This window comes from Cydia amplana, chromosome 10 (genome assembly GCF_948474715.1).
Source record: "Cydia amplana chromosome 10, ilCydAmpl1.1, whole genome shotgun sequence".
In the NCBI taxonomy this organism is placed as follows: domain Eukaryota; kingdom Metazoa; phylum Arthropoda; class Insecta; order Lepidoptera; family Tortricidae; genus Cydia; species Cydia amplana.
Window position 1 is genome coordinate 18,612,436 of NC_086078.1, and position 25,675 is coordinate 18,638,110.

General features: G+C 39.2%; 2 protein-coding genes across 2 annotated transcripts in view; one reads left to right on the forward strand and one right to left on the reverse strand.

The window, feature by feature from the left end:
- Positions 1-25,675, forward strand: part of LOC134651450 (superoxide dismutase [Cu-Zn]) — a 394,084-nt gene that overhangs the window by 109,368 nt on the left and 259,041 nt on the right. The gene's annotated exons all lie outside the window — the stretch shown is intronic.
- On the reverse strand, positions 12,920-24,739 carry LOC134651605 (organic cation transporter protein-like). The gene is made up of 8 exons (XM_063506706.1): positions 24,583-24,739; positions 17,194-17,398; positions 16,496-16,618; positions 15,959-16,091; positions 15,299-15,662; positions 14,266-14,522; positions 13,644-13,828; positions 12,920-13,102 (listed from the first exon to the last, which is right to left on the reverse strand). Exons 1-8 carry the CDS (start codon positions 24,720-24,722, stop codon positions 12,947-12,949), a joined length of 1,563 nt encoding a protein of 520 aa, XP_063362776.1. The 5' UTR covers positions 24,723-24,739; the 3' UTR covers positions 12,920-12,946.

The window sequence follows — 25,675 nt, forward strand, 5'->3', positions numbered from 1 at the left end:
TGGCTAGTTCTGAATGTACAGATCTATTCTAACATTTCTAACTATAGATCTAAGTACGGTTTAGGCGACGGGGAATGCTCTCGTGGTGCGCGCGCGGCGCCGACTGCGATTTAACGAGCCTTTCCTCCAACCACGGCCAATTAGGCGCACCACTTTTATTTGTCAACTATGACTGCTACGCTACGTCTAGTCACTCGTGTACTAACACTTAACTGACCGTCGTATCTTATTGCTTTGCAATAAGGTAAGAATGCCTAACATCACGCCTATAGTGCGCGGCGCGTCAACCTGATTTGTCGGAATGCACGAAGGTTGATATGGGTGTAGCCGCGCGCATCTGGTCTTTGATGTTCAAAGGGATAATGTATGGCCGATGGTACATTATACTTATGGCCTTCTTTCTCCTTTGAAGAAATTAAATGAGAAAGAATTATCAATTTCAGTTTTCTCTTGCCAATGCTTAGCCAGTTGTATCCTTCCGAGTGTAAGTAGCAGCACTGATGTCCTATGACCTGTTTTTAACTCATTACCCAATCTATCACTGTATCACCACAGAATAAATAATAGTAGGTAATACTAGTATCACTACGAGTGGCCGCTAGAAAGCTCGCTCGCGGCCTCGGCCGTGTATTGTCAACTCGATGAGTGAAGCAAGCCCTGTATCACGTGTACACATGCAAGTACGAGGACAGTCACCTCTGAAAGTAATGGGTACATACCTGTTCTTCGTTGAATTAGGCGATATTTTGCGTCAAGGGGATACTAGATAAAATGTGAATGACTACTCCTGAGATTTCTTAGGTGATACCACGACCAGAGAAGAATCAACTGGTATGGCGTTGTACATTTTTAATTCCATGGGTGCGTTCATTTGGGTCTTGGGCCCCCATTTATTTGTAAGAGTATTTTCTCACATCGCTTTGGACGTTCACATCTCGGACGCAACGACAACTCTTCCAAAATCTAGTCTAGCGGTGCCCCTGTAGCTTCTATTTATCAGTTCTATCGTCACTCGCTTTTTCACGCGGTTCATATCTTTGTTTGAAGTTAGACTCCTGTTATACAAATCTATATTTTGTCTCTACCTACTCTACGACCCCCATTGTAGCCATTTGTTGAATTAATTTTAACCAAACATTAAGAAATTTTATTATGATAACACTCCACAACGTGTCCATATTATTGACACGTTACAATACATACTTCCGGCTTGCTAACAGCAATTAACATATCAACTGGCTATTAATGCATTTTTTCTACTCCCGTACTTTTATTTGTCATTTAAAGGGTCGTGCACACACCTATAAAACCCTACCTTATTTGTCAAGACAAGTCTTTAGTCTATTCCCCAAAAAAGCATTTGTGCACATACACGCAGTATCTTTTTGGCACTTTTTCGATACTTCGTGTAATGACCACTTAAAAAATATTGAATGAAATACATTGTTGCCAACCTTATTTTAAATGTCATCTCTAACAAATAAGTGAACCATAGACATGTTATCTTTAATTTTATTCATTCTTTTCTCGCCCGTACCCTCCATTTTTGCTACTTCTTGTTAAAAAATATTTGTTAAATTTGCAATTTTATTTCAAAGTAAATGCTTGGTCGTAGAAAAAGTATTGTACCTATGCAACGTTGTTTAACTGAGTCAAAAAATACTCGTGGCGTCTTTATTAACAAATTTCGGCTTCGCCTCAAATTGTTACTCACGTCACTCGCCTTTTTTGACCTCTCTTAAACAACGGTTGCATAAAAAAATACCATTCATCCCTGCCTCTCGCCAATACATGTGCGGCTAAGTACGAGCGACATGCACGCGCGAATCATACTAAATGACATATCCTTTACATATCAAACTGTACGTTCGAATTGGCCTCAGGATCGCGTGAACAGCAGGGGCGTATTTACCCTAGGGCCAAGGGGGCCATGGCCCGGGGCGGCAGGCCGCGGGGGGGCGGCGAAGCCGCCCCCTCGCTGCTTTTTCTGGGCGCCTTTTATAATCAAACTTAGCTATATTTTTTATTATATTTTAATTGACATTTAAATTAATAAACAAACGAACGCTTCAAACCCCACCAATTGCTTAAAATATCTACCAACAAGTACCTAAATTAAGCAACATTTTCGTTCAAGAAGTATTAGTACGGCGTGATCAGTTGTTAGCCGGGTTGAGGAAGCGCAAAACGTCATACGACGTAGTAACGGCCAATTTTGTCTTCTTAGGTAAATTAGACACAATGTCTGAGGCAGAAGTCAGGAGTGCCGTAAACCTTCAAACAGTATATCTGTTAGATCTCGCGGTAGACCTACAAGACGAATGTGTTTTATTAAAACATTTTCTGACCGCCTACGAAAATAAAATCAGCTTAAGGCCTCCTACTAACGAGCGCTTTTTCAACGCGCGTTAAAAAAGCGCTTGAATCCGTTCATACGCTAAATTCGATTTAACGACCAACGCTTAAAGTTGAAAATCCAACAACGCTTGATAAAAAGCGCTACCGCCATTGTGTGAATGTTTCCATTTGTGTCCTTCAAACGCTTTTTTAACGCGCGTTGAAAAAGCGCTCGTGAGGATGAGGCCTAAGGCAAGTAAGCTTACTCATAAAAAGGGCCTTAAAGAAGCATTCCCATATGTAGAAATTGCATTGCGCATTTTTCTTTGCACCGCAGTGACTAATTGCAGTGCAGAACGATCATTTTCTGCACTCAAAAGAATAAAAAAATATCTACGTTCCAGGGCCCGGCCACATATATGTCAGCGGTGCGACGCCGCCGCCGCCTAGGGCTTCCAATACCGGGATCCCGGGATCCCGTCGTTTTAAACGCATTTTTCAATACCGGTATTTTTAAAGGCAATACCGGGATCCCGGTATTTTAAAAAATGAGGGAAATGCGCAGTATAAACCCCTTAAATCTATTATATTCGGCTGTATCAAAAAGCTTACTAAACGACAGACGCATCTAGAGTTAGACCAAGAAAAGTCTGCAACCATTTTGATAACACGCGCAGTGCAAGTGTTATATTAAACGTCAAACTTCTATGAAATTATGACGTACAAATAACACTTGCACTGCGTACTACGTATACTATCAAAATCGTTGCAGACTTTACTTGGTCTAACTCTAACTGGTCTCTAGCCCGCATTTTATTATTGAAACAAGATCGTTGCCTAATGCGTCAGATAAATATTTGGTGGTTGGTGGTGGATGAATCCTGAAGTTATGTGAGTGATGAATATGATGATAGTGACTTTAACATTAACATAATTCGTTCTTATAATTTTATCAAAAAATAAAACGAAAGAGCAAGGATAACTGTAATAATGGCTAACCAATTTTGACGGAAATTTTAAAAATGTTGTCTGGTTGGTTAAGTTGGACTACAAATGTGACTGGTGAGGTGAAGTCAACAACCTGGAGTGTGAAATAAAATTATTGCAGATGGCGGCATTGATTGTTTATTGTTGTAATAGCTTTTAGGACATATCTGGTATTCCAGTGAGCCTTTCTAAGTCCCCTTTTTAATAAAACTATATATTTTAAGCGATTCATATCCAATACCGGGATCCCGGGATCCCGGTATTGCTGAAGACAGTTTCGGTATTAAGAGGCCGGTATCGATTTTAGTCGCAAAAATGTAAAATTGATAGATTGAGTCGATGAAATTGTCCACCTTTTGTTACGTAATAGAAACAACAAGTACTGGTATCTATTAGCACGTCTTCTTATCTTGCATTTGTACAGATCATTTTTTTGAAAACTGACTCACTAAATTAGTAATGATTTTTTTTCTGATGGACGTTTAGGTAAACGCGCGTAAAGCACTGATTTAGTCGATCTTATTTGCAAATTTCGTAAAGTTTGGACTGCTAAAAATGGTAATTTTGTATTACACATATCCTGTACTCCAACTTTCATAGACTACATTTTTGTTACATGATATTGAACAAGAGTAAATGAAAGTTAGACGAAATCAATTTTCACCAGAAATTACTTGAAAACAAGTGAACATTTTTCGTGAAAATCGACTTAATTTCAACGTAATTTTGATACTTAAACAATCTACAACATTTCCTGAAACTGTTCTTATACATCATTTTTTATAATTTATGACTATAATTTTTTGATGAATTTTTAAAAACTGCTCCTTCTCGTCATATATTTCCGGTGACGCACGCTTGGGACCTGATTATTAAAAGGCAAGATGAGAAGACGTGTTAATAGAAACCAATACTTGTTATTTAGATATTACGTAACAAAAGGAGTACAATTTCAACGACTAAATCTATCAATTTTACATTTTGGCCCTAAAATAGTTAACGGAGCCTTAATGCCGCGCGGCGTCGCCCGCCGCACCACAATATTTAGCGGTGCGCGGCGCCGCGCGCGGTGCCGCCGAGCGGCGTGCGATGCCGCGCTGCATAGTAAAAAATAAAATTCGACTACCAGTTGTTTGATCACACACGGATACCTTCATAGCGATAGCGGTTCGCCAAAAAACGCTGCAAATGGTGTTAAAGGTATGAAAATCGGTACGATTGATCTTTAGGACATTTGAAACAATTTGACCCGAAGCACCAACAAATAAAAAAAAACGAGAGGAGTTATGACGTCATCTTTTTTTGTATAGAATTAAAAAAACATTTAGAAACCTATCGTGTGTGGTATTACACGAAAGGTCTTTCTGAGCCGATTCCAAAAATGTATCACATCATTACATTTGAGTTTTAAATTATAATAAAACTAATTTTCAAGACGTACCAAGTTTGAGCTTCTCCAGATACAATACCGTTAATTTTTTTTTGGAAAGTATAGCTCAAATTATACCTTTAAATACGAGGCGTTGAAGATGACTGAAAATAAATTTTATAACTGTTTTCGAATGTCTGTGCCGTGTTTTGAAGAACTTTTAAGAAAATATCACCTCGACAACAGCAAGAACAGAACACGTGTGAGGGGATTCATGTCTGATCAAACAACTGGTAGTCGAATTTTTATTCTTTACTATGCAGCGCGGCATCGCACGCGGCGACGCACGCCGCTCGGCGGCAACGCGCGCGGCGCCGCGCACCGCTTTGAGGCGCCGCCAGGCGGCACCGCTAAATTTTGCGGTGCGGCGGGCGACGCCGCAGAGCAGTTTGCGGCGCCGCGCGGCGGCGGCGGTGTCGCACCGCTGACATGTGGCCGGGCCCATCAGCGAAGAGCGCCTGAATAGCTTAGCTCTTCTTAATATGGAAGCTGAGCTGACAAACGTTTTAAATTACGACAGATTCATTGATGATTTTGTCAACCAATTTGTACATAGGAAAACAATGTAAATGCCTATGTGAGTAAATGGTAAATGTTTAGTTTTTTTTATTTCACACCCCAAAGGTACTTGTTGCAGGTGTCCTAAATAAAATACTTTATCGTCACTGATGAAGGGGGGCGGCAAATCAAAATGGCCCGGGGCGCCAAATTTGTAAATACGCCTCTGGTGAACAGACACACGTGTCTGATCTTATAGGTAGATTACATGTTGTTCACCGTTCACAGATGCCTCAAAGCCCTATCCTATCCAATCTATAGATGCATCACTATTTTTTTATAACGGAGACATAAAAATATCTGATTTGTAAAGTCATAAGAAAATATGATATCTTTGTGTGTTCCCTTGTGCAAGATATTATGGTAAAGCGACTGTACCTACCCCTGTGTCATGTAGGTATAAGTAATGTCGATGCCGTGAGGATATAATAATTATGTTTTGATGGACGATTGATGGATTGATAAATTATTAGGTCCCTATTAGTTAAGGGGTCACTTGCAGAAAACCAAACGATTCGATATGCAGTATTATGGTGCTTTATTATATACCTCCCCCATTTTAGTAGGTATTTGAGATTCAATATAGCGTTGTTTAGATCTGTTTAGATGAAAAAGTCGGTAGCCAAAAATGCACATTTTAATGGCAAAAATGACACTATAATTGCGCACAACACGAAGCGCACAATCAAAACAATTTAGGTATTTCTATTGGATGAAGTGATTATTTAGCAATTACATACTCAGCAATACGATGACCAATATTATACGAGCAAATAAATATACAGACCTACCTACTCTAGACTAATTTAGAGGAACGCAAAGTAATTTCAAAATTGGTAATTAAAACTTTTTTTTGCTTCATCTAAATTTGTCATTATTATAAAAAGAATGAGAACGACACTTCCTATTACGTACCTATCTAAAGTTAAACTGTAGTGAGTCTTACTAATGTTAAGCTTATCGGCGACGGATGGTCCCGATGGCGGTGGGCGCGTGGGGGTAGTACCTAGATGTATTACTTCACAGCCAAAATAGTAGGTATGCTACCTACGCATGAAATAAACATTCGGACTCATTAACCATACTAGTGCCTACTATTATTTGAGTACTAAATAATAAAAATAACTAATCACTATTCCAAAATTATTTGAATCAAAATAAAAGATCACGTGAAACCGTTCAAATCTTTATTTTACAAAAGTAAGCTTCTAATGGCACATAAGAAATCAAAATAACACTTGGAATAAAACACTTAGCTAAACGGTTAAACAACGTGAGAATCTATAAGCTTTCAGAATAATCCTTCAGGTGTAAGCCTTCAGGAACGTAGCGAATTAGGCACGAGCTTGGCTAACGTCCGATCTCTAGCGCGGTCCGATCAAGAAGAAAAAAGCCAGTTCCAGCGACGGAGCCAACCGCTCCCGCCTCCAATTCAAGTTGGTAAACCTGCCTGACCAGTCTACCAACATAACGACAAAAATGCCTGCCCGTGCCTACGTTCACTCAAGATAGGTACACATCTTGACGTTCCAAAGCCTTCTACCTGTCATTTTAGTTCAACAATACGCCAAACATTGCTAATCGATTTTATACAGGCGTCTAACTATGAACTGTAATGCTGCAATACGTCTTTCTGGTGTCTCGCTCCGACACGGCCGTCCTGCGTTACACACGTCCTCGTGTGTGGGTGTATGCATTTGATACTGAAACAAAACATACAGCACAGTATCTCATCGCTCGGTCATTCCTGACCAACAATTTGGGTCTCACTCAAATTACTATTAAAATCAAACTTTGTCATCAATCAAACCAGAAAAAATAATTGTTCAAAATTACTTTAACAATCCTCAATTCTCTAGTCAAAAATAGTCCATCGAGCAACGACTAAATAAAAATACTCGTCGGTAATCATCGCCGCTATCTAACGGATACACTCCAATAATCATCGCCTCCATCTGGCGGATACTCTCAAATTTATGTAAAAACAGAACAATCCCAAACATCAAGAACACAAATCACAACAGCTCTAATTCATTGCTCGACGTATCACTACCATTGTCGTCAATATCAATTTACGGGGAAATTATCTGGCATAAAAAAAATGGTCATATGTGATCTAAATATTTGTAAGACATCTTAAAATAAATAACATTCTGAATTGATAGTTCCAATTTTACTCATATGAACACAGTACATAAACAGGAATTCATTTTTAACAAAACAACACCAGTCCTTCGGTGCATTGCCAGTCCTTCGGCAGATACCAGACCCTCGTCAGAAGTAACCATCTCAGCCGCGTAAGTGCTACTCCTCGCAAAGAGCATTCTGCACATAAAAAGCAGACCACGTGCACCTCTTACATGCTCCGGCACTTCTGATGCGGTCACTAAACAATACCCAGTCCATCGAAAGCAAAACACTAGTGCCCAGTCCATCGGGCGTACTTTCAGTCCATCGAAAGCAAAACAGTATTGCCCAGTCCATCGGGCATGCCTTCAGTCCATCGAAAGCATGACAGTATTGACAGTATTGCCCAGTCCATCGGGCGTGCCCTTCAGTCTATCGAAAGCAAAACAGTAGTGCCCAGTCCATCGGGCGTAATTTTAGTCCTACGAAAGTACAAGCTTTCAGTCCGTCGAAAGCAAAACAATGTTAACAGTGAATTCCAAAAAAAGAAAATAAGAACAGGTCTTTAAATCATAATTATGTTACTCAGAACCATTGGTTCTATCAGCGTCAACTGATCAACTGAAACTGAAGATTACTGATCAAAATCACTAAAGATAGCTTTCTTCTTTAGCTTTAACAACAGAAACTCGCTCAAGACTTCTATGCAGAAGTAAAACATCTCAAAATAATCCCAACGAAATGGGAACTGCTCACCAGCTTAATAAAGTATGATGCACGCGACCAAGTCAAAGGTGGTGGTGGTGAGGTCCAACCCAAGCACGGAGACTGATCCTTTCCGCTTGCCGTTGCCGTTGCTGCGGCAGATTGCGAGAGACACGATGTGGTTCAACATAGCTGGCTGTTACTGAAATCATCATTTGCACGGTATCAGGTTTATCATGAATGCAGGCTAAACTCAAAAGGTTTATGAAATGCAAGGTAGCAGACACAAAAAAACATGTTTCCAATGTATACGGGACTTCAAAAATCTCAGAATAAAATTTAAACTTCAATGAGTGCGTTTTATTTAATTCCCTGAACAAACAAACACGTGTTCCAAAAATAAGTAACACGGTAAATGGGCCAATACGAAAAGTGACAGCTTATTAGTTACGTTCGACTGTTATGCTTCGCCATTACACTCAAAATAAAATTCACTAATAAACAATTAGAACGAAACCTGTCCTTTTATTTCCAAATCTCCAGCACAGAAGATACTGCACAGCTGCTTCTGTGTCACGGGTGTAATGGTGTCTACAAGTTCGCTCGGCTCTGGCTGCAGGACACTGTAACATTAATTTTCATATGCGTAGCTCATGTTTCCATAGTATGCACGATTTGTGATCTATCACGGCATTACGAGCAATAATTTGTCGCAATTCTATTAATTACTAAACGTTACAGGGTAAAGATTACATAATCCTTGCATTGGCAAATCAGCAGGATCAATTTCTAACGGTGCATTGTATTTTCATGAAAAAAATATTTTTTGAGGGTAGATGCACAAGTGAGCGATGAAATAATATCACGTCGCGACAGCCAATATTTGATTTCAATTAACAATATGGATTTCATACCAAAATAACTTAAGATCACTTAGATTTAAATGGATTTTAAAAATTAATTGTATGTTCAAATCAATTATTGAGGGTAGATTCACAAGTGAGCGATGAAATAATATCACGTCGCGACAGCCAATATTTGATTTTAATTACAATATGATTTCACATCAAAATAACTTAAGATCACTTAGATTTAAATGGATTTTAAAAATTAATTGTATTTTCATGAAAAATCAATTATTGAGGTAGATTCACAAGTGAGCGATGAATAATATCACGTCGTGATAGCTAATACTTGGTTTTAATTAACAGTATGGATTTCAAATCAAAATAACTCAAGATCGCTTCGATTTAAATGGATTACAAAAATTAATTACAAAGAAACATAACGATCCCAGACATGACGTCACGTAACGACCGCTATGCTCGACTGCCTCAATCATAATTCACAATTTCACAATAATTCTCACCAAATAACAATGAATTGCACTCACCTTTCAATGAAGGTTAGACACGTGAGCTTACCATTTACCACGTGTCCAGATTATGGAATGTAGGTCACCAGAGAATACACCACGCTCCCAGGTGGCTGTGTAAGCAATACATGAAACTCCGCATCTATCCCACTTGCTGATATCGGCGACGGATGGTCCCGATGGCGGTGGGCGCGTGGGGGTAGTACCTAGATGTATTACTTCACAGCCAAAATAGTAGGTATGCTACCTACGCATGAAATAAACATTCGGACTCATTAACCATACTAGTGCCTACTATTATTTGAGTACTAAATAATAAAAATAACTAATCACTATTCCAAAATTATTTGAATCAAAATAAAAGATCACGTGAAACCGTTCAAATCTTTATTTTACAAAAGTAAGCTTCTAATGGCACATAAGAAATCAAAATAACACTTGGAATAAAACACTTAGCTAAACGGTTAAACAACGTGAGAATCTATAAGCTTTCAGAATAATCCTTCAGGTGTAAGCCTTCAGGAACGTAGCGAATTAGGCACGAGCTTGGCTAACGTCCGATCTCTAGCGCGGTCCGATCAAGAAGAAAAAAGCCAGTTCCAGCGACGGAGCCAACCGCTCCCGCCTCCAATTCAAGTTGGTAAACCTGCCTGACCAGTCTACCAACATAACGACAAAAATGCCTGCCCGTGCCTACGTTCACTCAAGATAGGTACACATCTTGACGTTCCAAAGCCTTCTACCTGTCATTTTAGTTCAACAATACGCCAAACATTGCTAATCGATTTTATACAGGCGTCTAACTATGAACTGTAATGCTGCAATACGTCTTTCTGGTGTCTCGCTCCGACAAGCTAATTTGTTTGACCTGCATACCTACTTATAACTGTCCGGTCAGGGATCCGATGACAGGGTCCTGTTGAATTCGGGGATCTGTTCAACATTACGATCTGTTCTTATTCTTATTCTTATTACAGGCACCCACTGTAACGGTTTGCTTGACACATTTCAAATCTCTAATAATAATATCATATCACTCGCATTCTTAGTGCTTATACATTCATTTCATGCTGGCTATAATTTGTTTGTCTTCCCCATGCATAACTTGACCGAATCGACAGCCAACGGGTCACACAGTAAGTAACTAAGTACACCAATATAATGATAGTGATTCTGATTTGTGTATTTTTATAGAGCCATTTGTACATTTTCTCTCGAAAAATGAAATTTTGGTAAAGTGGAACTGCTGATAAAGACCATAGAGTGATGACATGCTGTACACTATGTAGGTAGGTACTAAAATAGAAGATAAGAACGGGGACAGGAAGGGACAGTAATGGCCAACCCATAGTCAACATGTTCAAATACTTTAATCGAGACGCCTTTTAAAATTTAATTAGCAATTTTTCTTGTGATAACTGACAAACTAAAAAGTTAAGAGTAAAAGCTGTAAAGTTTTAAATTTGCAGACACACATTATGGCATTTTGTAAAAATTGTACATTAGAAATTGTACATCTAGCAAAATCGTGACTTTTTAGTTCACTACAGAAACATGTCGTAGTGTCATTATCTGGGGCACAGTAGTGCCCCCGCCAAATCTAGCCAAACCAAACGTTAAAAAAGTTATTCCGTCCAAATCGACCGATTGTGACAATCAATTTCGGACAATCAGACCAAGCTAACTCTGCACCAACGTGACAGGTGTGGGAGTGCCACCGTAATCGTGAAATTTCTATATAAATATGTCTAAAATTGCATTTTTACACTTTATAGCTGCAAAGTTAGTGCTGAGTTAACAATTAGAGGGAATAATTAGAGACAACAAAAAGCACAATAGGTAGGTAGGTAAGGTAGGTATTGTAACGTATTCTGGCAAATAAACATTTCTAATCTATTCTATTTCTATTGTACTCACTCTGTTTATTTTCTAGCAGGTTGGTAAAGAAGTGACTTCTGCTTTTATTAAAACAAAACTATCATTTTGTACAATCTAAGGCTAATTATCAAAAAAAACCTTCGTTAATTAAATTTAATAGGTACCTAGATATCCTATATGTATTATTTCTTAAATCATTAACTTCGTCAAAGACATTGTAAAAACTAAAGAAATGGTTTCACCATTTATCAAAATCAGTTCAACCTGTTACGAGCTAAAGTAACAATACTAAATTCAACCTCTAGAGTTCTGTAAATCTAGTTAATTTGCTAGACTTAATAAGTTGTACTTCATTAAGCAAACTTCTGCCAAGATACGGGAATGTTTTCAGTTTCTTGTTGTTGCTTTCAGAATATTGACTTAACTTTACTGATTCTAGATAAATTCTATATCAGAAAATGTATTTACTCGCTAACTCGTATTTTCTCACCTCCAGTAAAGTAATCTTACTCGTGCAGTGAAATCTTTATAGAGTTCACGACTAAAGTATACCGACAAAGAAAGCAGCGACACTTGGTGTTTAGAAATTTGATATTGTATGGTGACGCTACCTGGCATATAATTGATCAGTAAATAAGAAACAAAAAACTATACTCATCTTTTTCTTTTGGGTGCTAGTACTCGTGTAAGACAAAGATAGTATGATTATTTGAAATGAGGCAGTCCTTTGACAAACTATACCTATCACTTGTCAAGTAGGTGCAGAGTTATCTTAGACGGACTCTAACATTATTGACTACAAGCTGCCTAGACAACTTATAATTAACACAGTGTATTCGCTAACAACAAGTGCTTAAAACAACACAGTTCGACTATATGCAATAACACTGAATTTCATCCTTTTTATTACCTACACTTATATTTATATTTTACTTATAAAAACAAATCTCAATGAAAGCCTACATTAAAATAATATGTAACTTAACTAAAAAATAGAGAAAAATATGCATAGCACATGATCCCTATTCTACGAGTACTATATTCATTCACATTATTCACAATAGTGTTCACACTGCAAAATTATTCCGCCGAAGAGCTCGAAATATCAAACGGTCACTATATTCATCAATTGTCCTACGAGGGACAGAGAGAACAGTTCTATTTCTAGTAGACCCAAGTGCAAATACAATGGCCTTTCTTTATGTAGGTACCGACAAAAGTCCTCACAAGACCCAGAAAGGTACCATCACAAGACCAATTATCGCTTCAAGTACAGCTGTGTTAGCTTAGCGACCTCTATTGGTCACTACACAACTTAGTGGCACGGATACACGCCGGTTCCAGGTCCGAAACGAATCAGGCAGCCGTACGTGCAATGTGTCAAGCACCAACCGCATCTGCACCACCAACATCGGCCACAGCGGCAACATCAGATGTCGGCAGCCGGATGCGTGCCGGCTCCAGATCCGAGGAAGAGTCCGGTAGCCGCGCGTGCAATGTGCCAGGCACCAACTGCGTCTGCACCACCAACTACGGCCACAGCAGCAACCTCAGACATCAGCAGCATGGATGCGCGCCGGGTCCAGGTCAGAGAAGGAGTCAGGTAGCCTGGCGTGCAGCGTGTCAGGTACTAGTCGTGTCAGCGCCGCGCTCAGAAGCGGCAGCGTTCCGAAGATCGCAGTTGGCAGCCAAGGCTTGAACTGCGCCTGTTAACAAAGTAATCTTATCTTTTATCTTTATCAAAGGAAGTGAAATATTCTCAGAACGTTCAAGAATATACTCCACCTTAGGGTGACGCTCTTCATGAGCTCTCGAGTCCCTATACTATAGACTACCGTTTGTTGCTCATGTCGATAAGGTATGGATTTTAATAAACGTCACTCCAACTCTTGGCCAGCAGTTGTGAAGCTTAACTCCAAATCTCAGCTTAAAACTCAAAAATTTCTAGAACAAACCAGTCGCAACATAATATGCTGGTAATATATGCAATATATTATATTACATATATTACCAGCATTTTGCCAGCACTGCTCCAAGCCGGCCGCAAGTGGTTAGTAAGCGGCGTCGCGGAGCCAGCTAAATAGAACTACAGGCTCATATTTGATTTTTGGTTCAGTATTGATAAGGACAGTGACTGACATAGGACTCGCCTAGCTGCCAGCACGCCAGCAGTTCTAAACCTAAACTCCAAATCTCAGCTCAAAACCCTAAAATCTCTAGAAAAAACCAGTTGCATCATGTAATTACCAGCATAGGTGTAAGCGGAGCCAGCACAGCCCCAAGCCGACCACATGTAGAACAGGCGGCTAGTAGACGGTGACGTGCCCGCGTAGGGAACAGCTCAGCCGTGTACACATACAGCGCGTTCAGAGACATGGTGGCGCCGAGCTTGCCGATCAGGTACAGGGCCACAGCCCACCAGCCGCTACCATCTGGAAGAGAATTAAACACTCATGATCTTCTATTCAGGTGAAACTAGGTTAATATTAAAAATATTTGTCACTGATAAATTATCAGATAAGTACCTATTGGGACTTTTTGGGTCATATTTCAAACCAGTTATTCACTTTGCAAATCTGCAGTCTTCCTACATTACTTCATTTGGAAAAGCAGAAAAATACTTAGTAGGTACTTGCAGTTCGAAAGTTATTTTTATGAAAGTGACAAACATTAAGCGAGCCAGTAGAATACAAATACGACCAAGATCGACAGACTCGAAAACACGAAATGACGGCAGGCATCATGTGGTGCTGAGATTAGCAGCAGGTGGGCAGCAGACAGCCGAGACAGCGCGGACTGTTAGATTGGTCCGGCACAATAACAATGCAGACAGCTCCCCTTTTCCTTTATATTTTCTTGAGCAGCTTACCTGGCAAACAGGAAAGCGCGACAAGCGCACAGGCCGTCGTGAGGAACGCGGCCGTCAGCACAGGCCTTCTCCCAGCACGGTCCAGCAGCAGCGTGTTGAGCAGCAAGGCAGGTAGCTCGGCCGCCGCCACCATCGCGTAGGTGGCGTGCGCGGAGCCGCCCAAAGCGTGCACGTGCACTGCTAGCCCGTAGAATACGAACACCGCCGAGATCCACCACACGAAGCACACGCTTAGGCGGCGACGAAGGGCGCCGTATCTGAAATGTGCAGAAAAAAGATAAGTTTCGTTATAAAGTACTACCATGGTTTCATCTTTTGAAAAAACTTTCAATACCGTAAAACTGGGTGAATAGACACGATTTTCAACTTTTCACCAAGAATCCAAATGATAAAAGTAATAATTTTGACATCATGATTTGAGTCTTGCTTAGTTCTTCAATTCTGTATAAGTACTTATTTTTATTTTCAACCCGCTGATTTTAGAGAAAATCAAGAAAAACTACCCGATCTCGACACATTCGTAAAACGGGGTCGATAGACACGTCATAATGGGAGATTAGAAAAAAACAGTCAGGGCTGTCACAAACTTCAAATAGGTTTTTATTAGGATAAATAAACTGACTTTCACTAAATCACTATATTCATTAAAGATTGAATATTCTACTATAATTGTATTTCAAATGAATTGGGGATGGTAGTCTAGTTTTTAAAATATAACAATGTAAAGGAAAGTACCGAAATTATCTCTATTCACCCCGCGATTTCTGGTGACCCCGTTTTACGGTACCTATAGGTACGGAAATGTATTGGACATGTTTGCAGCTTGCAAACAAGTCGATGCCCTGACTTTGTGTTTAAGTCTAGCTTGCTAAAATGAGTCATTGTGTGAATCGTGTTTATGTTTGAAGTAAAAAAATGAACCCTAATTATTACCAACTAAGTATACCTACGTAAAATCTATTAACAATTACTTTTCTCGTAACCATCAGGTAAACACCCTCAATATTTAAATATAACCTAAAGAAACACTCACTTAATAAAAGCTGCAAACAGGCTCTCTTCCTCAACCTTAGCCACAGGCGTCTTCTCGTTCTGATCACAGAGCATCTTCTCAAACGCCTCATCCGACGCCTGCACGCGGTTCCACCGCGCCGCCTGCTTCATCACCGCGACGGCTTCGGACACGCGGTTCTGAATGGCCAACCAGCGGATACTCTCCGGTAAGAGCCAGGGGTAGAGCAGCAGGAGCAAGGAAGGTGGGTAGGCTATGCGGCACCAGGTACGCCAATAGCCAGCTAGGTAGTCGAGAAGGGAGAGCGTCGCGGCGCCGCCGGCGAGGGGGATGCCCAGGACGAGACTGGCGAGGATCCGGTGCTCGACACCCAGCCATTCGATCACTGGAAGATTAGAATCACTATTTAGATCGCAGATTCAAACGTAAATTCATTAAATAGATTTTAATATGATTCCGCGAACCTCACCCCTACAAAACAGCATTTCGTTTTTAGGTACATGAACATCTCATCTTTACATAAACAGTCATCCTTCGTATGTATGACCTAGGTATACCTGCATGGTGATCAGTTAAATAGCAGCCTTACAGTATGTTATGTTCTGTATCTGCGATGATTTTTTGGATTCATATGGAATGGAAGAATGATGCGAACAAGAATAAGATGATGATGGTACTTACTGAGCACGAAAGCGGCTGGGTAGACGCTGGCGCCCAGGATGGTTTCTAATAGTTCCCACATCAGGTACGCGTAGTAAGATCCAGCCAAAGACTTGCACAGCCCAAGGATACCAGCACCCACGCCACTTACTATCTGCAACACAGTATTTTTAGATTAGCGAAATACTGGTATTAAAACTCCCAGGACTATTCAATCGCCTAAGATATAGCAAAACATAATATACAAACAGGCAGTTCTTAAATAGATGTCAATGTATAAATTTTTATCCGTGTCAGCAAAGTTCTTGGTAAAAATCGTATAAGAATTTGTAATTCTAGTTCAAGAGTTCCCTAACTTTGTAGAACCCAAAATACAAATCACGGTGTCATCAATATTTTTACCTGATTCAGACCTGGTTGTCGCGGACACGAGTAGCGTAGGTATGCTCCGCTTTTATGTCCCTACTTATTCGTACCAATCAGGATGAAAACTTTCAATGTCATTTCAGTAGCGTACTGCACGGATTCTGATCGAAAGAATTAGAATAATAAACTCACCAATGCCGTGCGGCGGCCGTAGTGATCAGAAATGTGCCCAATGATGGGCAGCGAGATGAGCATGCCCACGTTGTGGATGGTGCCCACCAGCGAGCGTTTCCATTCTTGACAGCCCAGGCCAAACTGCAAAATTAAACGCGTTTTCAACGAGAGTCTAATGTTAAAAACATTTTAACATTTGCCTTATGACAACCTTCAGGCGTCAACCTTCTTGATAAGAACAGCAACCGAATTCAAAAACATTTTGATTTAGAGATGCACATTCCACGGGCGTGTCTGTCCAGGAAGCAACATTTTCCTATGTTATGAGATTTTTTCTTCATTCGCGTTTGTATGGTTAACGTCTTAAACAAAGTAGACAGTTGCATGGAACGCTCTATAGAAGTTTAGAACGTAACTTATAAAACGTTATTCATGGCGTCATCTTTGCCTGAACCTACCTTCCTTCTTTTACTTCAGTTCAGACTTGGTGTAGAAGTCGCCACACATTATTTTCATAATTAGCTATCAGCTGATGTTGACCTTCCGAAAAATGCACTAGCACGAGCTACATGCATTTTCAACTTAAAGCAATGGAAAGGTGTGCAGGTCGGAGTGTGTAGGGCACAAGCGGAAATCCCCTAGGATACCCTACGAAGATTTTGAGCTCAAAGTGTAGTGTCAACTATTTACATTGGGAGTAAAAGCGTTGCTCTCACCTCAGCCACGATGCTTCTGTGTGACTCGTACACCATCTCCTCACACTCCGTCAAAGTCTCCTTAAACGACTCCGAAGCACACGTGTCGTCAAGTGGCTGATAGCGCGTGCACGCATCTTTGGGCAGCGCGTACGCGCCCCAGTCTGCGCGCGCCGCGGAATACGACGTCTCGTTCAGGTTGCCTTCGCATTCTGGGACCAGGCATCTGCAAGGAAAATGATTTTACACAAATGTTCGGTCTGTCTGTATGTAACTAATTGGAATAATATTTAATTAAAAATATTATTAAATCTACTCCTGGATTTCAAAGAATAAAACAGCCCAACCTCATGGCTCGAGATTTACGGGAAAAAACATTAGAATCAGCTAGTTCAGTTTATTATTTGTTTTAATCATAATGTTATTTAATATACATATTTATTTTAGTTAAAATAAATAACGTCAGACGGAGTAGTTGTTTAAAGTGTATGTTTTTGTTGATCTCAAATCGGCATAATCTACAATGCTTTACAAGAATAGGTAGGAACTATCATTTTCTAAAGCACGTAATAACAATGGCATATTTTATTTGATGTACATATTTACTCACATACATCTTTGCAAACTTCGACATAGCTAGCACGACATAACTATTTGAAGGGCGCACGGAAAGAACATGTCTAGTCACTTCAGTAACATTTTGAGTAATTGCGGTTTTAAAATTTAGAACAATGTCAAAACGTATGCTAATTCCGTGACAGGCCCCTATTTCACCACGGCGACAGGTGCGACAATTCGACAAATGTCACTGTTGCTGACGTCACAGGCATCCATGGGCTACGGTTACCGCTTACCATCGGGCGGGCCGTATTCCCGTTTGTCACCATCATTGTATTATTTAAAAAAACTATTATATCGGCAAAAAACAGGTATTTCTCTTTCGAAGTTTATGATGATGATGATGACAATTGTCACACGATTTAATAGAACTTTCGGTAATTCTTGACAGTAAATGAGTTCTGTGTCGTAATTTCGTGACAATTGTCGTGTTTCTTGTGACAATTGTCATTAGCTTCGCAAAGTAAGTAGGTACTTATTTATTGGCGATATAATGGAGTTTTTTTTTAATTAATATGTTGGTGGCAAACAAGCACACCGCCCGTCCGATGGTAAGCGGTTACCGTAGCCTATGGAGGCCTGTGACGTCAGTAACAGTGATGTCGACAATTGTCGCACCTGTCACCATGGTGAAATAGGGGCCAGGTATTATTTAACAAAAAAAAGTTGTGTTACATTTATTATACAGTGGTAGCAAAAGATATACCTAACTAATAGTTAAAAGAGCTCTTCATTTTGAGATAAAAATCTCATTTTCACCTCAGCAGCTCGAACAAGGGTACTTTGCTACTTAAAAACAGTGAGCAAAATCGCATTTTGCTCACTGAGTGAGACAAAATGAGCAAAATGCGATTTTGCTCACTCAGTGAGCAAAATGCGATTTTGCTCACTGTTTTTAAGTAGCAAAGTACCCTTGTTCGAGATGCTGAGGTGAAAATTTAATTGTTGGTATATCTTAAGAAAACATGAGTGAATAGAGGTAAGTGATGAAGAAGGAATACATTTTTCGGGTTCTGTAATATGTTCTCACTGCTGAGGTGAAAAGTTTTGTGAACTACACGAGATCAAAGTTATTTACATCTCGTGCGCTTTTGAGTCCCTTACTACGCTCAAGATTCTAAATTAGATTCACTCGCTACGCTCGTGAATCTATTATAGAATCTTTCGCTTGCACGGGACTCAAAATAAGCACTCGAAGAAATATCAAACTTTGATCTCTTGTTGTACAAATAACTATTTCCGAAAAAAGTGACTAGACATGTTCTTTCCGTGTATCCTTCATTTGCACTTGCCCGAATGTATTTGAGTTCACTATTGTAACAAAATCAATTGAATAAATAAAAATTGCAACGTGAATGGATATTTCCATTGTATTTTTTCTATAAAACGGTTTATAGTAAAAACGTTAAAGTAATAGACAAAAAGTGACATTGAGGTACGGATTATTGCGTTCTGTCCATACAAGTTCAGGGCCGAAAGAATGCCACTATTTAAGTAATACTAGCTTCTCCACATGGCTTCGCTTCCTCGGGAGTCGAGCCTCAAACCTTCGCAATAGACTCCATACCAAATTTCATATTAAATCAGTGCAGTAGTTAAAACGTGAAGAGATAACAGACAAACAGGCAGAATTACATACTTTCGTATTTATAATATCAGATCTTATTGTAGTACATAGTAGTAAACTCTTTAAACACACCTAATATTAAAACTATCCCTTTGATTATATATTCTCTCCCTTATTCTTACAGTCAAGAAAATGGTTAATTTTAACGGCAGCAAACGTACTCTGAAAAACATATGATCTATCGAGCACACATTAAAATAATTTCATTAAGATTAACTGTTTTTACAATATCAACAAATGTACGTACGTTCGTACGTAACGTACAATCAGTAAAGTACATGTCATCTTGAAACTAAAGTCATTGTCAATAGAGGTGACAGCAGGGTGTCATCTATTGGGCATTAGTATGTCGAGCACTAGTACGTTTACCTTACAATTCGATACAATAAGGACGAGTTTTTCCAGTTTGCCCGCGCCCGCGCCTCCGCACCCGGAGAAAGTCCTTTCCTCTCACTGTTTTAAATATTCCTTCACCTTCCTTCACCACTCACACCATGCATTCTTCAAGTTAAGCATAGGTAAATATGTATACCTACTTACGTCTTTTGGGTCCGCAGAGAGCGAGTTCGATCGTTTTAGCGAACCTGTTCGTCGATCTGTACTACCTACCGCAAAACATCGAAATTGTCGTTATCTACCTCTCTATCACTCGTGCATATTTGAGCGATAGAGATGCAGGAAAGGCCCCCGCTCTAACGTGCACGTGGCCGCTTACCATAAACATCTCCCATGCAAATTATCAGTTTTAGGGAGTTCAAGCACCTGCTCAAGGTAAACATGGTTAGATAAACGCCTAAAGGGAACTATGGCCAAATGGAAATTAAAAATATTTTTTATAATATATATATTAATAATTTAATATAATTTATAATATTATACAGTCAGCATATCTCATTGGTGGCCTCACTTCAATGCTTGAAAATGAAAACCTCTTCGAAACATTTCGCAAAATTCATTTGATGTTAATAGGTAGTGACTCACGACAGTTTAAATCTGAATTAGAATTGTCGTCACGTGTAGAGTTCGGAATTATCTCTCGAAATAGCACCACATAACTATTATATTAGGTCAATTTGCCGGAATATTTAGGCGGCGATGACCAACCAAGCATGGCAGTGGATATAAAAGTTGCAGATTTTTTCAATATTAAACTTTTCTAGGTTATAATATCTAGGGATAGAGAATGGAATACACAACAATATGGCGCATTTCATTATCTTTCAGCTTTCAGCAGTCGGTATTGTCAGTGACCAATTCTGTGTCCGCAGATTATTTTTGCAAGTTTGTCAGCATAGAACTTTTCTTGCCGGGTTAAGGAGCGTTGCCCTCCGCAGAGAGTACCCTATTAGAAAATTGTATGAAATGGTGTGAGATTTCTTCAAGGGTGAGGGGTCATTCGGCGACCTGCCATTAATGTGCTTTTATAAATACCTCACCGCCACTTGGGAACAAGATAACGCGATGGAACTCCTCAACTAAATAAATATAAACTGTAACGCGTAGTAGCAAAAGGTTCAGATTAGAACCGGGGAATCCGTGCGTAGTTTCCGGCCTCGCACGTGTTGCGACTTCGCAGATAGCGAATTGGAATATAAACAATTAAACATCGAATTTTTCACGCGGTCAAGTATTATTTAGCGTAGATATTAAATTGTTAAAGTTACTTTTTACTATAGTTCGTTTTTTTTAGCATTAGAAATAAGGTAAACAATCTTGATGTGTCTTTTAATTGAAAAACACATTTTAAAAATAAGTTACGCTAAGTATGTAACAATTACACTACTACGAATACAACTAATAATTACATACTATAATTACCTACCTATGATTAAGGAAAACAATATATCCTATACAAACTGCAGTCGGGTTGCAATAGTTGCAGTCCGTCTGTGCCCTTAGTTTTACTAATTATTAGAAGTACTTACCTATTAGGTATAACGAGGTCATTATAAACAAAAGAAAAACAATTTTAAAGTGACATGTGGTCATAAAGTTAAAAAAAATACTTCTTTTTGACCAATCTAAAATTTGACCCAACCCCATAGGTACTGGCCATACTAAGGAAGCATCTGATTAGACATTCTAGCTAGACAATCGGTCGGGGATGCAAAAAGTACGCAAGTATTTAAGTAGGTACTTTATATAACGTGTTATAGCACTGATTGACTTGCACGTTATTATTTCGCGGATTAGCAAAGTAGGTATCTAATATTTTTGTATTGACCACCTATGGGCAGTTAGAAGTGTTGCTGTCCTATTTTAACCAGAAAGCAAGCAATATCTATATACTTAATGTCACATGGAAATACACGGGACCGGTGTATTAAAAAAAGAGGTAGATTTAAAACAGGTATTATAATTCAATTCAAATAAAATCCCAAGATTGGAATGTCGCTGCTAATATTAGAAATAAAACGCGATCAAATGGCCATTATCATATTGTTGAATCATGAATCTGTTTATATCTATCTATCTATCTATCTAATACCTTTAAACGAGCAATTCTTGTTTATTTATTTATCTAATACCTTTAAACGAGCAATTCTTGTTTATTTATTTATTTATTTATATATATATATATATATATATATATTTCGGGGATCTCGGAAACGGCTCTAACGACTTCGATGAAATTTGCTATACGGGGGTTTTCGGGGGCGAAAAATCGATCTAGCTAGGTCTTATCTCTGGGAAAACGCGCATTTTCGAGTTTTTATATGTTTTCCGAGCGAAGCTCGGTCACCTAGATATTTTGAAGTAAATCAAATTAGTTTTATTGATTATTTACTTTTGTTGGCGATGCGACGATACAAAACATTTACCTAATCAGTTACGTGACGTTGAACTGAAGGGCCCGATTCGGATTTTGAACTAGATATCTATTAGATATCTATTAGACATCGACAACGATATTTTTAAGATCTAAATTTGACATTTCCCCGATTCTGAAGATACTCTTGAACGATTTTCACAATGTCTAAAACGTTATGTATTTTTAGATCTCAAAACGATTTCGAAACGATCTTAAAACGATAATTTAACGTAAAAGTGACATGGTGATCGAATTGAGCTGCAAAAGATATCTAGTTGAAATCTAAACTAGTTGGTATCTAGTGTCATATCTTATCGTTCTCTTCTCTAGAACGGATCTTGTTTTCCGAATACCGCGGTGATTCGTTAATTACTTTTATATCTAGCTGGGAATATTCCAGGCATGGGCCCGATAAGATATACATATAGCTGTGGGCACATTCCAGTCAGGCGTTCCAGACTCCACTTCTATCGGTATCTGCATCGGTCTAGTTTTATATTATCTAAGCCTACATAAGTACTTATACTATGTTAATTTCTAATAATTGTAGTCATTGGAACTTATTCATATGTATATGAACTTTGACTTCTGAAATAACCCCGCTACCCAGCACCTAAAAACGAACAGTTTCTTAAAAATTAATGGGAACATTCATCCAAGGCTTCACATTATTGTGCATCTTTCCTTTGGAGTTTTGGGGTAAGGTTATTGTCGATCAGTCGATCACTTGGTCTTCTGTAAGATGGAGGTACCTTTCCAGTTGGGCTGGTTAGTCGCATTTCGTTTGAGGATGCCGTTATAGTTTAAAGACATATGTATGTTTAAATATTTGTTTAGATGATTGATCCGGGTTTAATATTGGGTCAGACAAATTGCATGACGCTCTTACTCTCCAAACTGTATAGTTGGAAGATGCTAAGCGGGCAAAGCTCAATAACTGTATAGTTATTGAGCTTTGCCCGCTTAGCATCTTCTGCTACTGGACCTATCTTTCGTTCGCAGTCGACGTCCACAAGCGTCCGAGCAATGACGTGGGAGGTGGATCAAGTAGGTCAGGAGAGTCCGCACAGCAGTTCCTGCTTCCCAATACGTATTACTCTCATTCTATTCCTGGCGACACTGGCCGCAATACTAGGTATAGTATGGTTTTCAATTTCGTGCGTGGGTCGTGGAATCAGTAAGTCGTTAAACTTTTGAATAACTAGTTTTCGTCTTTCGTCTTAATAACTTAACTTGATTCCGAAATATGGAATTTCAATGTTCATTGTCATGTTAACCCCGTAATTTTCACCTTCAGGGTTTCAAAACAATTTTACGCACAATTATAGAGCATGGTGTCCCCGCGTGCCGAGTTCACCTACCAGCATCACAATCAACGGGCATGGGTCGCGAGATCACCCGATAACGCGCGCGCGCTGCGCTGACACCGCTGACTGTTGGCAAATGACTGCTGACATCAGTGACACCATGCGTTGTAGACAGAAGTGTTATCGCGGGATAATGTTTTATTGTATGTATTTAATGTATGTGTTGTTGTGTTATGTTGTTGTTACATGTTAATTAGTTTTGTGCCGTGGATATTATAATATATTTATTAGTTATTTTAATGTATGTTTAGCATATAGGCACTAACTCCTAAATGTAAGTACTTGTAATATTAACAATTTTATGGACCTATGCAGTCTGAAATAAATATATTGAATTGAATTGAATTGAATATCCGCTTGTCTCACTTTTCGTAATCGCTTTTTGTGTTTAAGGTTTCATTGTCTACAATATCTTTCTTAGATCAGCCTAATATTTATTTGCACGTGACGGGGAAAGTAGGCAGTTGTTGACTTGTCGCGAACCGTGTCGGTAACACATGCCGCCTGTCGGACTGGTTCCATTACTTTGTGAGCAATTAGTACCCGCAGTAGCCAACAATAACGATGCGTCCTCTTAACGCTGGAGATATTTAAAACTGAACGGAAAAGCAAAAAAACTAATCGTAATAATTTAAAAGTGATTTCAAACCCGGAAAAGTCCAAGGATTTCAGAGGGTCCCTCCTTCTGAAACTCTGGGATTTTGTACGGAGGTTCTGGTCTTCTGAATAATATACCTACCTCAGTTACTTACTGAACAATCTTAACAATAAGATACTTACTTTTTCACCCTAAATAGTAGTATAGTAGTTGCGTAAATTTGCAAAACAATATTTTGAACAGGGAATTTTCGGCTGTTCTTTAATTATGAAAACTAGTGGTATAAAATTAGACAAAGTTGTGCTCAGGTCATTCTGATGACTTCAACTGCTTAGCATCTTTTGTTGGTGACTGTACTTTACATAATCTAATAGCAGTAATAGCTCACCTGTGATTGGATGCCGCGGCCAGGAACACGTAGTTGGTGCAGTACATGCCCGTCAGCAGCACGGGCAGCGCCAGCAGCAGCGCCAGCCGCACCTGCCAGCGCCCCCACCCGCACACCCCCTCCGCACCGGTACTCGCCATCTCTCCTCTCCCTGTATTCCTGGTACTCCCAGAACTGTTGCAATAACAGTGGGAGACGATCGCTCTTTACTTTTTAATGTTCAATTTCAGTTGTCAATTGCAAGGACAATTAAAGAGGTATTGTTCACTTCCTGTTGTTCTGGTGGTCTCAGCACACTTGCAATGAAAGTCGGAGACGATCTTCACTCCTCCTGATCACTTGGTACTCTCCCAAAATAAAGAAGGTCCGAGACGCGGCTCCTCCCTTTTACGCTTGATTTAAAAGCTTCATGCAATGTTTGATGTTTTTAACACTTGTCCGTTGTTTTTGGTCCTAGCACACTTAGATAGAATCATACGATCAAATGTCTTTGGTGAACTGCTTTTCTTCTTCAATTGTTTTTGCAAGTTTTCGTTAAGATTAAGTTGTTTGTCTTTATGTAGGTAACTTACGTAGGTACTTTTATTCTTCTTATATTTTTAATTAATTTGAGATCAAAATCTTTTAAACAATTTTATTAAGTAAGTATCTATAAAATTCACAGCTAGACTTAAAAAATAAATTTAAAAGGTAACTTTCATAAGGACTTTAAAATAACCTCACGCCGGCAATACGCACTGAACGCTGAATGTCAAGTTACAACTGAACGTAAATAAATACCGGTGCTTCTATTTATAGATAACGGACATTATTTAAAACGTACTTTTTAAACTTCACGCGTAAAAACTTTTACGTAGAAAAACTGTTGGAAGTATTATTATAGAGAGGTGTTTCATTGATGAAATAGTTTAAAGGGTTTTAAATTAATCTAGGATGGAGCACGTCCCGCTTGCTAAAGAGCTTGCGCGGGAGTGGATTTCGGTTTCGCGCCGCGCCGTCTCTGAGGCATCAAGCAAACAGCCGTGGCATCAAAACGTGCGCGGTTTTAAACTTTAACCTCATTCAAATACAGTTGAAACTCCATTGACTACTG